The sequence below is a fragment of the Oryza glaberrima genome, chromosome 12 (assembly GCF_000147395.1).
Source record: "Oryza glaberrima chromosome 12, OglaRS2, whole genome shotgun sequence".
Lineage (NCBI taxonomy): Eukaryota > Viridiplantae > Streptophyta > Magnoliopsida > Poales > Poaceae > Oryza > Oryza glaberrima.
In genome coordinates, this window is record NC_068337.1 from 13,525,420 (window position 1) to 13,539,125 (window position 13,706).

The window sequence follows — 13,706 nt, forward strand, 5'->3', positions numbered from 1 at the left end:
TTCTTGGGGTCTGTGTGACTTGCCTTGAGCTTCTTCAAATGCTTCCGAACCTTCCTCAACGAAAACGCTCTCCTCCGGAACGTCGGAAACTAAAGCAAATAAATAAAATCAACAAAACAGTACAAAAACAAGCATAAACAGTATATGTGGATATTTTTAACATGTAGATCTTGATTTTAGAAGAATTTAGCAACTTGAACCACTCGAATCCGAGTTACGATGATTTAGTTATGAATTTCCGAAGTTTAATCGATTTTCAACTAACAAAGAAAACAAAATAAAAAGGATTATGACATCATCGCTGACGTCATCGCCGGCCATGGCACGGCTCCACGCGACCACCGGTGCTAGAGATCTCGGCCGGGCTATCCGAGGACACCTACGCGTAGAGGACGACGACGCGAACTCACCGGTACAAGAAAACACGACGGATAACGACGAACGACGGCCGGCGACGTGCTCCGATGGCGGCTTGGCTCGGGTTCCCGACGGCAACGGCTCTCCGGCGGCTTGCGACGGCTGCGAATGGGCGACACGGGTACCCCTCCTCCGCGCACACCCGATGGCAGCGACGGGAAACGGCGGCTACGGCTACAGCGGCGGCGCGGCTGGAAAGGCTCCGGCGACGGCGGCGGCTAGTGCAACGTGGCGGCGGCGCTACGGGCGACGATAGAGCTCAGAACTTGAGACAAACGGAAGAGGATGACTAGGGGATGCTATTTATAGGCTTGGATTAGAGAGATCGGACTCCAACCGAGAGGAATCGAGCCGGGAAAATCTAGAGTTGAGAGATAAACTCAAAACGAATTCGATTTGGTTTATCCGGACAAAATTGATCTCCGAAACATTAGGGGAAAGGAAGAAGATAAGGAGGAGATGACTTCCCCTCAAGCAATCAGACTCGGGGGCGACCGGTTGAGGCGGATTTGGCGGGGAACGACGGCGGCTCGGGCTCGGCTCGGCCGGCCGGAGGTTGAAGACAACCCCGACATGTGGGCCCCACATGTCGGCGGCTGAGGAGAGGAGGGGCGGCTCGGACTGGACTGCGCCGGCGTGGGCCGCTCGGCCACGCGCGAGGGAGAGAGATGTTGGGCCGAAAACGGCCCAACGGCTTAGGGGAGGATTTTAAAGAATTTTTCAATTAAAATAATTCGTGAAATGATGTTTCATTTATTAAAAATATTTCCCTTGCTCAAATAATTCCCAGAAAAATCTAGAAAATAGATAAACAAGCAAAGTATTTAATAAAATTTTATCTAGCTCAATTTTATGTTTAAATTTTTCCTAGATTATTAGAGTTTAACTTGTAGGCTTTTAAATTAATTTCTAAAAATGATTTAAAAGATGAATTATTAAATTAGGCGATTTCCAGGACGTGACAAACCGGCACCTATAATATTATAGATGCCGGTTCTAGGAACCAATGACTTTGATCATAGGTGCCGACCAAAAGGTGTCGGGCGTGAAACCGGCACCTATAAGGCCTTAAGAACCAGCACTAATGGGTGTTTTTGTTGTAGTGAGAGTCAGGATTAGATAGTAACCACACTCTCTTTCCTGCATACCAGCACTACCAGAAAACCAACTTCCCCTGATGGCGGAAGTTGATCCTAGCGGCCTTGAACTGTGCGTCAGAAAACATTGACGTACCCTCACGGAAGCAAACTCACGACACGAAAAAGTCACGCTATCCTCTCGGAGCCACGAACCCGTCAGGCACATTGCAGTGGGGACAAGAAAAACGGAGTACGCGCGAACGAAAAGCAAAGTTGGCGCCATCCAGTGCCGGAAAAAAATTCGTTGGCGGGAGTTCTCCCACGTGCGCCAGGACTAGAGGGACCAAAATGTAAAATCACATGGATAAGGATAAGGTATCGAACCTGTTGTGCCCATTGACCATTCACCACGAGCGCCGCCTGCTCGAGGGCTCGCGTGACCCTTGAGCTCCGCCGGCGTCCACCGGTGGGACCCCTCGAGCGCCACCGGCCACCACCCCTCGTCGACGGCCGTGGTCCTCGCAGCACCGCTCGGCCGCCGTTGTGTCCGTTCGAGCGCCGCGGCTACCGCCCCCCACATCGGCCCTTGTGCCGCCAACCACGTTGCCGGTGTTCAAGCGCCACCGACGATCGAGCAGCTTCAGGTTCTCCTCTCTTCCCCATCCTAGCCCTATCCCTTTTGCCTCCTCCGCCGTATCCACAGCTCCCGCTCCTCAGCCGACCTCTCATCCCTCCTCCACCGTCCCTAAATCCAATGCCCCCGCCAGCCTTCGCCTCCCCCCCGCCCAATCCACCATCTATTGCCCCCAATCCCCCATGTTAGTTGATTATTAACATATGATTACTTAATTTAGTTTTTTAATATCTTTATTGTCAGCTTATTTAGTTAATACAAGCATTTAGAGTGTCAACATTGCATGTTTTGCTACTTAATTTGGATCAATTATTTATTTATGATATGCAACTTTTGTAAATTTTACATTCTAGGAATTGGTTTATTTGCTTCAGAACTCATGACCTTGACATTTTAAAATTGCAGGCTGTCTATGATAAGCTTGGGATGGAAGTACCTTCTGACGTTGTTGAAATTCAAGCCTATCATGCGAACACAAGTGTGCAGTCTGGTGATCAGGTGTGGGACTTTGTGTACTTTGTGATATTGCTTTTAAGATTTAAGTGCCGGAACACTTTTGAGGCTACTGTTCTTGCGGCTTGGTGTGCGCCACAGAGCCCCTGGTGTATTTCCTTCGCCATTTCGTCGCCTTCAGCGAAAGAGATGCAGCGAAGCAAGGGCTGACGTACACCTTAGCGATATAGTTGGGCCGAGACCATCTTGTACTTTGCGGCTCTGAGTTGAAGGCATTTTGCTTCTGCTTCATCTTCCGGAAGCCAGCCACTTTCGAGGTACTTTACGAATGGTGTTCGCTAGTCTTTTGGATCTTTGCCCAGTTCCGCCTGGTCAATTGCCATGACCTCCAGGCTCTCTATGGGCACACTTGGTGCCTATAGGACTTCAAAAAAGATGCCCGGTGAATGCGGGCCCCCGCAGGCAGCAGACTTCGCCAAGGCGTCTGCTTCCTCGTTCTGGCCTCTAGGTAAATGTTCGACCGTTATGCCAGTGAAGCATTTTTCCATACACCGAACAGCCTCCAAATATATCTTCATTCCTTCTTCCTTTGCCTCAAAGGACTTGTCAACATGACCTGCTACCTGCTTGGAGTCAGTTCGGATTAGCAAGCGCCGAACCTTGACCTGGATTCCCCTTCGGCTGGGCCGAAGGGGTTGTACTTGAAATGTTGTGGGGTTGGTTGAATTGCTGAAGGAAAGCTTGAAGCTGTGTTTGCAGAGCCGAAGCCCCTTCCGCCATTGCTTGTGATACTTGGCCAGGCGGCTGAGAGTGCGCTTGGGCAGCGACCGGGTGAGCTTGCAGCTGCACGTGAGGGGCCGAATGTACTGCCGCGGTCGAAGGCTACCCGGTGAAGTACACTGGCACCAGCGTGGCTTGTGCCGGAAGGGGCTGGATCAATGCTTGTGGATAGACTTGGGGTGGGACGTAACACGCCGAATACTGGAGGATTGGGGCCGAAGCGGCCTTGGCCCACCTCGCTGCCTCGTACGCTTGTTGTTGTTCTTGCATCTGCCGAAGCATGTCCTGGAGGCGAGTCATGTTCTGCCGCATAGCTTCCATGTCGGCTTCGCCCTGTGTTTCGGGGTCGGGGTTGATTTGTACCGCGGCGAGTGCCGTCGAGGCCGCTGCCGGTTGCGACGGGGCGGTTTAGGGCACCAGCAGCTAGCTTGTCGAAAGGATCTCCGCCCTGGTCTGGAGTGCCCTTGCCGCCGCGGCTGCCTTCGCCACGTCAGCCGTGTTCGGCACCTGCCCAGAGGCGGCAGGGGCCGAAGGCGGTAGTGATGGCGCAGGTGCGGAGGCAGACGGTGCCCCTCCATCTTCGGCGACGGGCGCCGAAGGTTCCACTGCCTCATCGGCGGCCATCTCCCCCCTGGCTTCGCTTTCTTTTCGGCTTGTAACCTTCTCCTTCACGACCCTCTTCAGTGGCATTCGCTTTCAGTGGTTTCGCTCAGAGGTCCCCACGGTCGGCGGCAGCTGTTGTCGGAAGGACAACTACATGCGTCGAAAGACGCGGTTACTCAACAGTAGTTGGAAAAGAAGTAAAGTGTATTAAATTGAGAATTTTTCTTCGGATCCCCCTATTACATGACCGTAGGGGACTATTTATAGCCCCATTACAGGTTTTCACTACTAGGGTTTAGGTTATACAGGGGAATTTACATGGTTGCCCTTATGAAAGGGACATTTACATGGGTATACAGTGTAATTGAGATTCATGGGCTCCTAATGGGCCGTTAGGCGGTCATCGGCCCAATTGCCCCTAGGCTTGATGAGCCAGGATGGCTTCTTCGGTCCTCAGGGGGCGAACTTGCTGTGGCGAAGTCGTCTCCCTTCGGCATATACTCTTCGCCCTACATCCTTCGCCCAAGAGGCCTCTGGCTGTCGCTTGTTCCATAGTCTTCGCCATGGGGGGGCTTCGCCCTGACCGACCTTGATGTCTCGGGCTTGAATCCCCACTGGCGCTATGGTTTTGGCAGGTTTGGTCGAAGGGCCTCACGCCATACCACCAACAGTATCAAATGTTGACAGTCCACGCTATATATGTAGCTATGAACCAATATATATGATGCTCTTATAAGAATTTATTAGTTCTCTAGAACCAATTGGCAATGTTATTTGTACCAAATACCTTAAATCTTGATCCTTTGCAATCATTAGAAGGATATTTTCTTATATGGTGAGACTGGAAATTTCCTTGATCGCAGATAAGCATTGAAAATCAACATGACTAAAATATGCAACTCCTATTCCAAAGTCATCTTTTAAATAATGAAAATGGTTTGCATATCCGCCTTTCGCATATAGTCACACAGACAGATTCCATACTCATATCCTAATATGCTCATTTTGTCAATTTAGTAATCACCTCTCTACGCTTTGCTCGTTCATCTTAATTTCCTTTTTGGTCAATTCTGATTTCTGATAGGCCTTAGTACAGACGCCATGACCACTGAAGAGCACTCTAAGAAAATTAAATGCATATAGCATATTCTGATATAAGTCAAGCTAAATTTTGTAACTCTGGGTGTATCTTGCGCTAAAATGCTTCCTCCTGATCCCTCCAGAGCCTAGGAGTCTATTGAAATCTCTGAGGTTGAAATTACACCTACTCCATACACAAATTTATGTTGGTTTACCAAAAGCAGTACATTGTCCAAGCTCTCTCAAATTCTCAAGTTTCAACAATGCGTCCTTCGTACTGAATACTGCCAAGTTATCACATTCAACTATATTTATACAAGTTCAGTGCCCAGATAACATTGGAAGAAATTGTGAAAACGGGTCTGATGTTGGGTTTATTGCAAGCACCCATGTGCAAACGGCTGTGCGCGCCCTTGTGTGAGGATATCTTCGAGAACTTATTTAATTTCAAAATTTGTTTTTTTAGCTTTTACATTTTGTTGGCCAGACCATTTGGGAACAGGCTAAAAATGCACTTCTTTTTGGTTATTACGGAATATCTTCACTTAATGATCGATGCTTCATTGCCAGAGACTTCATTAATCATTTCTTTGATTCTCTGATGTTAATTTGTTTATTTTCTTGAATCCACAAGAATTTATGCATCATTTCATTCAGAAGGGAAAGAAAAACATAATCAAGAAAGGGAGCAGTGCGCACCCTCACCTGAACCACCAACAGCCTCACCCAAGTAGGGCTAACGACCTAGTAAGAAATTAGCTAACAAAATTTTAGGGCTCCCATTTTACATTTCGCACATGGGCCTATTAACAACCAAATTTGCTAAATCATAGATCGAATTTGGAGTCAAAGTCGAAGCAGATTTGGAGAGTTCGTTATTCTCGAAAACAGAGAACGCGTCGGCTGCAGTCTGCATCAGTTGATACCGAATCGGATAGGGAGAAGCCGATATAGCCGATTTCGGCAAAGTGATCTTAGAATCATTGTCGGAATGAATTGTGTCCGAAGATGGCAATTGTATATATTAATTAAGATATTTTAGTAGTTTCCTTATAGATATTTTCGGTAAGAGTCCGCCCAAGGGACTTGTTCGTATTTTAGAGTTGTAATAAGTGGAGTCGTGTCCGATGTGGACATATTATGTATTTTGGGTATAAATAGATGTCCGGGACCTTGTAAATAATTAACACCAGTTCAATACACCTTCGGCGCATCACCACCTTTTCTACTTTTCATTGTTTCGATGAGTTTTTACTTTCGAGTTGGACTGCATCGGTTACGATCTCCAACAAGAGGGAAAGCTTGTTATGGCGGCTTACATTATTGGGATTAGTGCTTACATCTTTATGACACTCTAATCTTGTTTATGTGAATCGCCAAGTTATTATATATGCTATATAATCTAGATTGTTGCTACTATCTAATCTTGTCGGCTAGCCTCTATCATAGAGATTGGTTGATAGAATTAGATAATATCATCGGTTTAGATTATATAGTATATCTATAATCTTGAAAAAGCTTTCATTGGCTTGTTTATTAGATCTTATGTTTCTCTTTATGCTTAATGCTGCATCAGTTAAGTTTGATCTATTAAGTAATATTTAGAACCATAATCTCTAGTTTGCTTCATGATTGTTAATAAAGATAGCATCGGAGTTTCAACCGGTCTTACCTGTTTAGCTATCTCGTCCTTCATTGATTTACTTGATATGCTAAACCTGCCCTTTATATTTAGATATAACTAAGGTGAAATATATTAAGCTTGATATCGGTCTATTTAGGTATTAGCCGATACACACTATATTTACCTACCGGCTATGACAAGAACTTATATAATCTTTACTTTGATGTACTTTTAGAAATAAGTGATTTATATTGTCTCGGTGGCTGTCCGATCAATCCCGATCACTTAGTTTAAACATATTTTGAAGTATAGATTATATACTGTTAATATCTATAGCCGATAAAGTACACTTAGCCTTTTATTTACTATAGACATCACTACCAATCCAAAACATACCGCATCGGCTTGTTCTCAGATGATATGTCATCGCCCATCGGTAAGAGCATCTCCAGCAGGGACCTCAAATCCAGCCCCTATTCAATTTTTGAGAGTTAAGATAAAAAAACTAGATCCAATAGGGACCCTACTACAGCCCCCAAAGTGTGGAGGCCCTCAAATCCTCCCCCGAAGGCCCCAGTCCTAGGGGCTCCGGAGCACGCCCCCATCGTCATTTTTTTTTGGCGCGGATATAATTTTGCTTCGCGCATTTTCTTGTTATTCCCGCACGGCTGCGACGACGGATCTTCTCCGGCGAGCACCGACGAATTCCCAGCACCTTCGTCAAGACTGCCCCAGAAAGGTAAGACTTTTCCATACCTTTCCTGCCCGTCGTTCTCAAGGCCTTCGGCGGCAGTCCATGCGCATGCCCGGCCGCCGATCTCCCGCCATCTGCCTGGCCACACGCCGGCCGTCGCGTGCCCTCCGAGGCTTCCCGCACACACGTCGCCCACCTGCACGCCGTCTGCCCCCACGCTGGCTTCCTGCCCCCATTGATTTTTCTGGAGAAACTCTAAGTAGGTCATGTGGTGCGGGGGTTCAGTGGTAGAGTACTAATCAATTTTCTGAATAACTCTGTTCTTGACACCTGTGGACATGTGGTGGTAGATGGTTCTGGTGGAGACTGACTTGTTTTTAATGTTTTTTTTGGAGAATTGTAGTGGACTTTGTCGGCAAGAAAAATCTAAATTCTCAGCTAGTAATGGTTGTGTTTAGTTCACACTAAAATTAGAAGTTTAGTTGAAATTGAAACGATGTGACGAAAAAGTTGGAAGTTTATGTGTGTAAGAAAGTTTTGATGTGATAGAAAAGTTGGAAGTTTGAAGAAAAACTTTGGATCTAAGCACGGTGAATATATCACTGTATTTAGGCCTTGTTTAGTTCCAAAGTTTTTTTCCAAACTTCCAACTTTCCATCACATCAAACCTTTCATACATACACAACTTTTCAGTCACATCGTCTCCAATTTCAACCAAATTCCAAACTTTGGTCTGAACTAAACACAGCCTTATACTTAGTAGCACTGTACAATTGTTGCAATGGATCGATTAGAACCATATATATATATACAGGAGTAAGTGGTACTGTACTAGTACGATTCCACTGCTTTTCATAGATTGAATGTTGCATACTGTATATGGGGTATACTCTGTACCGTGTATGTGTAGTTGGATGTGTGCATATGCTCTAAATTTTCTTATTAATTTTATGATCCTGTGATGGCAGTGTTTTTTACATGGACTTCTACGACGACGATGATCTCATTACCGATTGGTGGGATCAGGAGGAGTTGTCTGACGATGATGACTACTACATTGTAGCTGCTCTTCTTACAGACATAGAGCATAAGAGGACCAAAAGAAAGCGTCGTGGTTCAGTCCCAGGTCGTGAGACAATTCATAGGGACAGGTTTGCTAGTAATTTACGCATAGTGGCTGATTATTTTGCAGATCCTCCTATATATAGTGCAAAATTATTTAGGAGGAGGTTCAGAATGTCAAGGGAGCTCTTCTTGCGCATCGTGGCTAGTGTGGAGGCTCATGATGACTACTTCAGGCAGAGTCCAAATGCAGTGGGTCTTCTTGGTGCCACTGCATTGCAGAAGGTGTATGATGCAATTCGCATGCTTGCATACGATATTCCAGCCGATAGTCTTGATGAAGTCGTGAGGATTTCAGAGAGCACCATGATAGAAGCTTTCAAGCACTTTGTCAAGGCTGTGGTGGATGTGTTTGCTGATCAATACTTGAGGGCACCAACTGCTGAGGACACTGCAAGGTTGATGGCTATAAACACTCCAAGGAGGTTCCCAGGGATGCTATGTTGTATTGATTGTATGCATTGGAGGTGGAAGAATTGCCCAACAGGCTGGAAAGGACAATACTCAGGGCATGTGGATGGGCCAACCATGATTCTTGAAGCTGTTGCATCTAAAGATTTGTGGATTTAGCATTCCTTCTTTGGACTACCAGGTTCTCTTAATGATATCAATGTACTACAGAGATCACCACTCTTTCAAAGGCTTACATCAGGGACAGCTCCAGAGTTGGAGTTTATGGTGAATGGAAATAAATACACCATGGGTTACTATCTTGCTGATGGCATATACCCTTCTTGGGCCACTTTTGTGAAGACCATTTCTAATCCACAAGGTAACAAGAGAATACATTATGCAAAAGTTCAAGGAGTGAGAAAGGATGTTGAAAGAGCATTTGGTGTTCTACAAGCCCGCTTTGCAATGGTGAGGGGTCATGCTAGATTTTGGGATACAGAGACCCTATGGTACATAATGATAGCTTGTGTAATCATGCACAACATGATCATTGACAATGAGCGAGATGAAGATGTAGATTTTGACTATGATCAGGAGGACAGTGAGGTGTTGAGGAAGGAGGAATACCAACGACGTAATAAACCTGTGTTAGAGAAATTTCTACAGATACATAAAGAAATTGAAGACCGACGGGTACATGAGCAACTTCGAGATGATCTTGTGGAACATTTGTGGACGCTTCATGGTGCTCGGTAGTTTGTTTGATTGCATTTTCTATCATGTGTGGGTTATGTTCAATATTTGCTTCTAGGATATATCATTTTCATGTTTGAAAATTTTGAATTCAATTTTGAATCATGGTGTTTGAAATTGCAAATTTGAATATGGTTGAATTCCATGCGCTAGAATTATTTATGTTTAAATTACTATGTGTTAAACTAGATATAAATATAAAGTCTATACTAAAATAAAAGAGAAAAAGAAATAGGGGCTAAGATATGGAGGCTACTGCTAGACATAAAGATATATTTAGGGTCCTAAAACATTGAGGGCAGCCCCCATTTAACTTTTAGGGACTCGAAAGTAGGGGCTACTGCTGGAGATGCTCTAATCCAGCCGATCAGCTATCGTTTATAGATTTAACTTTGGTTTCTTTGTTTCTTGTTGGTTGCAGGATCAAATTAACTGACACGCTCTAAACCCCAGATTAAACTGATCTTGCAGCCCTCCACACTCGATGGATATGTTCTATATAATCATGATTTAATTAAGTGCAAAAAAATAACAGAAAGAGGAAACGTAGAGGACACCGAATAATGACGAGAAGTTAACCATTGCAATATACCAGGAAGAGAACATGACAATTAGTTGCATGGAGATAGACATCAACATTGATCTAGAGGCATGCTGCCAATATTATGTCAACCGGCAGATGATGAAGTGGGACATATGGCCAAAGTGTACCACAACAACATTACTGTGGTTATGCTAGATCGGCAGGTCAAACAGTGTGCAGGTGACAAGCTAGACTCTGCTACAACTGATGACCAAGCGGCAGTCTGGGGAATATCGATTGGGACAGAAGATACAATGAAGATGAGTAAAATTGACGTTTCGAAATTCTTCTCCTTCCAGAGAACTCAATGTCTAGAGCTCGATCCCGATGGCTCCTATGCCTATCTTTATGTTATGAAAGGAGAACTTCTCATATGGGACTATCCTGTGGCAAATCCAAAATACTTCATTCTCAATGGAATGCCCAGAAATAATAGTGGTTGTGTGGTGAGGTACTTGGGGTATGAAATGTTGACGGTACGCCCTATATATGTGCCTATGTGGCTATGCCCCAATGCTGCACTTATCAGAACTTAGTTCTGTAGAACAATTGACATAATTATCTGTATCAAAGGCCGTAAATCTTGATCCTTCGCAATCATTAGAAATAACTTATCTTATATGGTGACACTGGCAATTTCCTTGATCACAAATATGCATTAAAAATAAATTTGACTAAAATATCCATCTCCTATACCAATCTCATTTTTTTTAATAATGGAAATGGTTTACAACTTTGGCTTTTCCCGATAGTTTACATAGACAAATTCAAAACTCATGACCTAATATGCTCATTTCGTCAGTGTACTATTCACCATTCCACAATTTCCTGTTCTTCTTCCCTTTCATTCAGACAGACTGCTCAATTCAGACAGGCCTTATTTCAGATATAAGTCAATCTAAATTTTGCAACTTTCCAGGTATTTTCCGCTACACTGCTTCCTCCTGATTCCTCCCGAGCCAAAGAGTCTGTTCAAATCTTTGAGGTTGAAATTACCCCAAGGCCATGGGCAAATTTATGTTGGTTCACCATAATAAGCAGCACTACAGGCCAGTCTTCTGTATTGCCTAACATCTGAAATTCTCAAGTTTGAACAATGTTTCCTTCCTACTGAATACCGTCAAGTGTATCACACTCATGTATATTTATGCTGGTTCGAAACTAGCTAGAATTGGAATTTCGGAAGAACTTGTGTAAATTGGTCTCATGCTGGGTTTATTGCAACCACCCATGTGCAAATGGCAGTGTGGGCACCTTTGTGCTGAAGATATCTTCAAAAAAAAAAAATTCTAAATTTGTTTCTTCAGTGATTTCCACCCCTTACATTTTCTTGCTTAGACCATTTGAGATGCGGCCAATGGATGCACTTTTTTGCCATTATGGAATACCATATCAACAGTAAATTTTCGAACGGTTGATTTTGATCACCATCCTGTTTCCATTGAGTTAAGAATCTTTTTTTTTTTTTGCACTCATTGGTCAGACAGCTTCAGGCTAAACTTGAAGTCATCTCTAGTTAGCCTTTGCTCTTGTTTTTGTGAAGAGATTAGAGATATCCTTGCTCTGGTTCGCAACGCAGCTTTCTTTTTATCCCTCTTTATCTCCTTGTATCACTGGCCCTTTTTTGGCGTGTGCTTATCAGGGAATGATCTACTTTAGCAGCGATGGGTTCAAGCAACATTCCCGATGACTTTTGGCAACCTAATGGTAAACTATTTATGTTGGAGCTCACTTGAAAATTAATTCTTTAGAAAATCACAAAAGCCCACCTCATAGGATGTATGCATGGGGAGTTTAGTACCACCTTACTTATTCTAGGAGAGGGGGAGGATGCGCGCTCCTAGCCACTTGAAGCATGAGGTGGAGAGAAGAAGGGAACACGCGCGCTCGCTCGCCTCGCCTCGTAGGGCAGGCGGCAATAAGGTTTTTGTATATTTGTTCATGTTATACTGTCTAGTTTTTGTATATTTGTTCATGTTATACTGTCTAGTTTTGCATATTTGTTCATATTATAGTGTCTAGTTTACATGTGTAGATCTTATGATGCGTTCATGCTAGTTTACATGTGCAATGTAATGATTTATTTATTGAATAAATTAAATCATTATGTCATTATATGCTTATAATTTTAACAATTTATACGTGAACACACCATAGTTTAAGCTTGATCAACACGTTCTGACGTCCACTGTCTCAATTTCATGGATGTCTACCGTGTGCTATCGGTTTTTAATAGATTAAAATTTTACTTCAGCCGACGACCTTCCGTAGTTCCCTCTAGAGATATCCGAACGATCATTATGCACAATGTGGAGTCATAAAAATTATATGATACTTCCTCCGATAAGATCCGTTTCCGTTTCACTGGATTCCTAGGCCTCCGCTTCCCCTAGGACCGCCACCTGTGCTGGAGTCCTCTTCCGCCCGGACTCTCAAGCCTCTGCCGCCATTGACGGTATCCGTTTCCTCCTCACCGAGAACCTTGCACCAGCGCTCAAGCCACCGCCGATCCTAGGGCCACAGCCGCCACCGCCGAGGAAGTCTTCTCCCCAGACTACCAGGCTACCGCCACCAGTCGCCGATGCGTACGGGGCCCACCTCTGTCGGATCTGCCATCTCCTAGCCGAGGATTGGCTGTCGACGCTCAATTAGGCCGTCATTGTCTAGAGACGATGGTTATGCAACTTTTTGCTAATTATGGATGGAGGTTTATAAATAGACTTGAATAAATGTGTTCTCAATAAATGTGTTCTCCTTATTTTGGCTTGGTTTCCTTTGCTTTTTGTTTGGTGTGTTGTATTTTATCTGAATTACACTCTTTTCTGGAGTGCTACTTTGAAATAGTTGGTTGTAGCTCTCTTTGAGCAAAGGCCGGGATGTTATATTCCATTATCTAAAAATATTTACCTTTTTTTTTGCTAATTTTCTCATAAATTAATCGATTGATTCTGTGAAAGTGAATTAATTTGGAAATCAGCTCCTCAAGCCATTTTTAATTGTTCGATTTTGGCCACTCCGTTGATTACACCGTAAACCGTGAGGTGATCTTATGTTGACCACAGAAAAGTATCAATAATTACTAATAGAACTAAACCATGGAGACAGAAAGTAATACGAAGACAACAAATTCTATCGAATACCATCGACCTAGTCCAGATTTCATTGCAAACATAGGATTTGGCTGGTGCTTCTCGGCAAACATATCGGCAGCGCCTTCTACATCATATTTCTTGTCGCCGGTTTCCTGGAGATGGCCGTGGAGCTAGAGGTACTCTGCGTAGTGAGGCTGCAGGCTGCGTGTATGTGGCTATGGTGACTTGAACAAATGCTTGTTGATTGAAGGGGATAGAATATAGGGAAAACATTGACATCTTCAAATTCTTCACCTTCAAAGCTTGGGACTAATGGCTGGCTTATGTAAAACTGACTGCTGAACCAAAATTTCCCAATGACTCCAAAACCTATCTTTATCTTGTAAAACCAACTTGCTC

General features: G+C 44.1%; 1 protein-coding gene across 3 annotated transcripts; it reads left to right on the forward strand.

Moving 5' to 3' along the window:
• The first annotated feature begins 1,876 nt into the window (after positions 1-1,876).
• LOC127757179 (uncharacterized) lies at positions 1,877-11,413 on the forward strand. 3 transcript variants are annotated; one of them, XR_008013384.1, is made up of 5 exons: positions 1,877-2,140; positions 2,536-2,628; positions 8,333-9,631; positions 10,054-10,691; positions 11,135-11,413. XR_008013384.1 is itself a non-coding variant. In XM_052282627.1 (3 exons), the coding sequence occupies exons 2-3, from the start codon at positions 2,543-2,545 to the stop codon at positions 9,054-9,056; spliced, it is 810 nt and encodes a 269-aa protein (XP_052138587.1). In that variant the 5' UTR covers positions 1,880-2,140; positions 2,536-2,542; the 3' UTR covers positions 9,057-9,734. The 3 variants fall into 3 exon arrangements, 1 of the variants encoding a protein (XP_052138587.1); XR_008013383.1 differs by lacking the exon at positions 11,135-11,413 and having other exon boundaries at positions 1,880-2,140; positions 10,054-10,812; XM_052282627.1 differs by lacking the exons at positions 10,054-10,691; positions 11,135-11,413 and having other exon boundaries at positions 1,880-2,140; positions 8,333-9,734.
• The last annotated feature ends 2,293 nt before the right edge of the window (positions 11,414-13,706 follow it).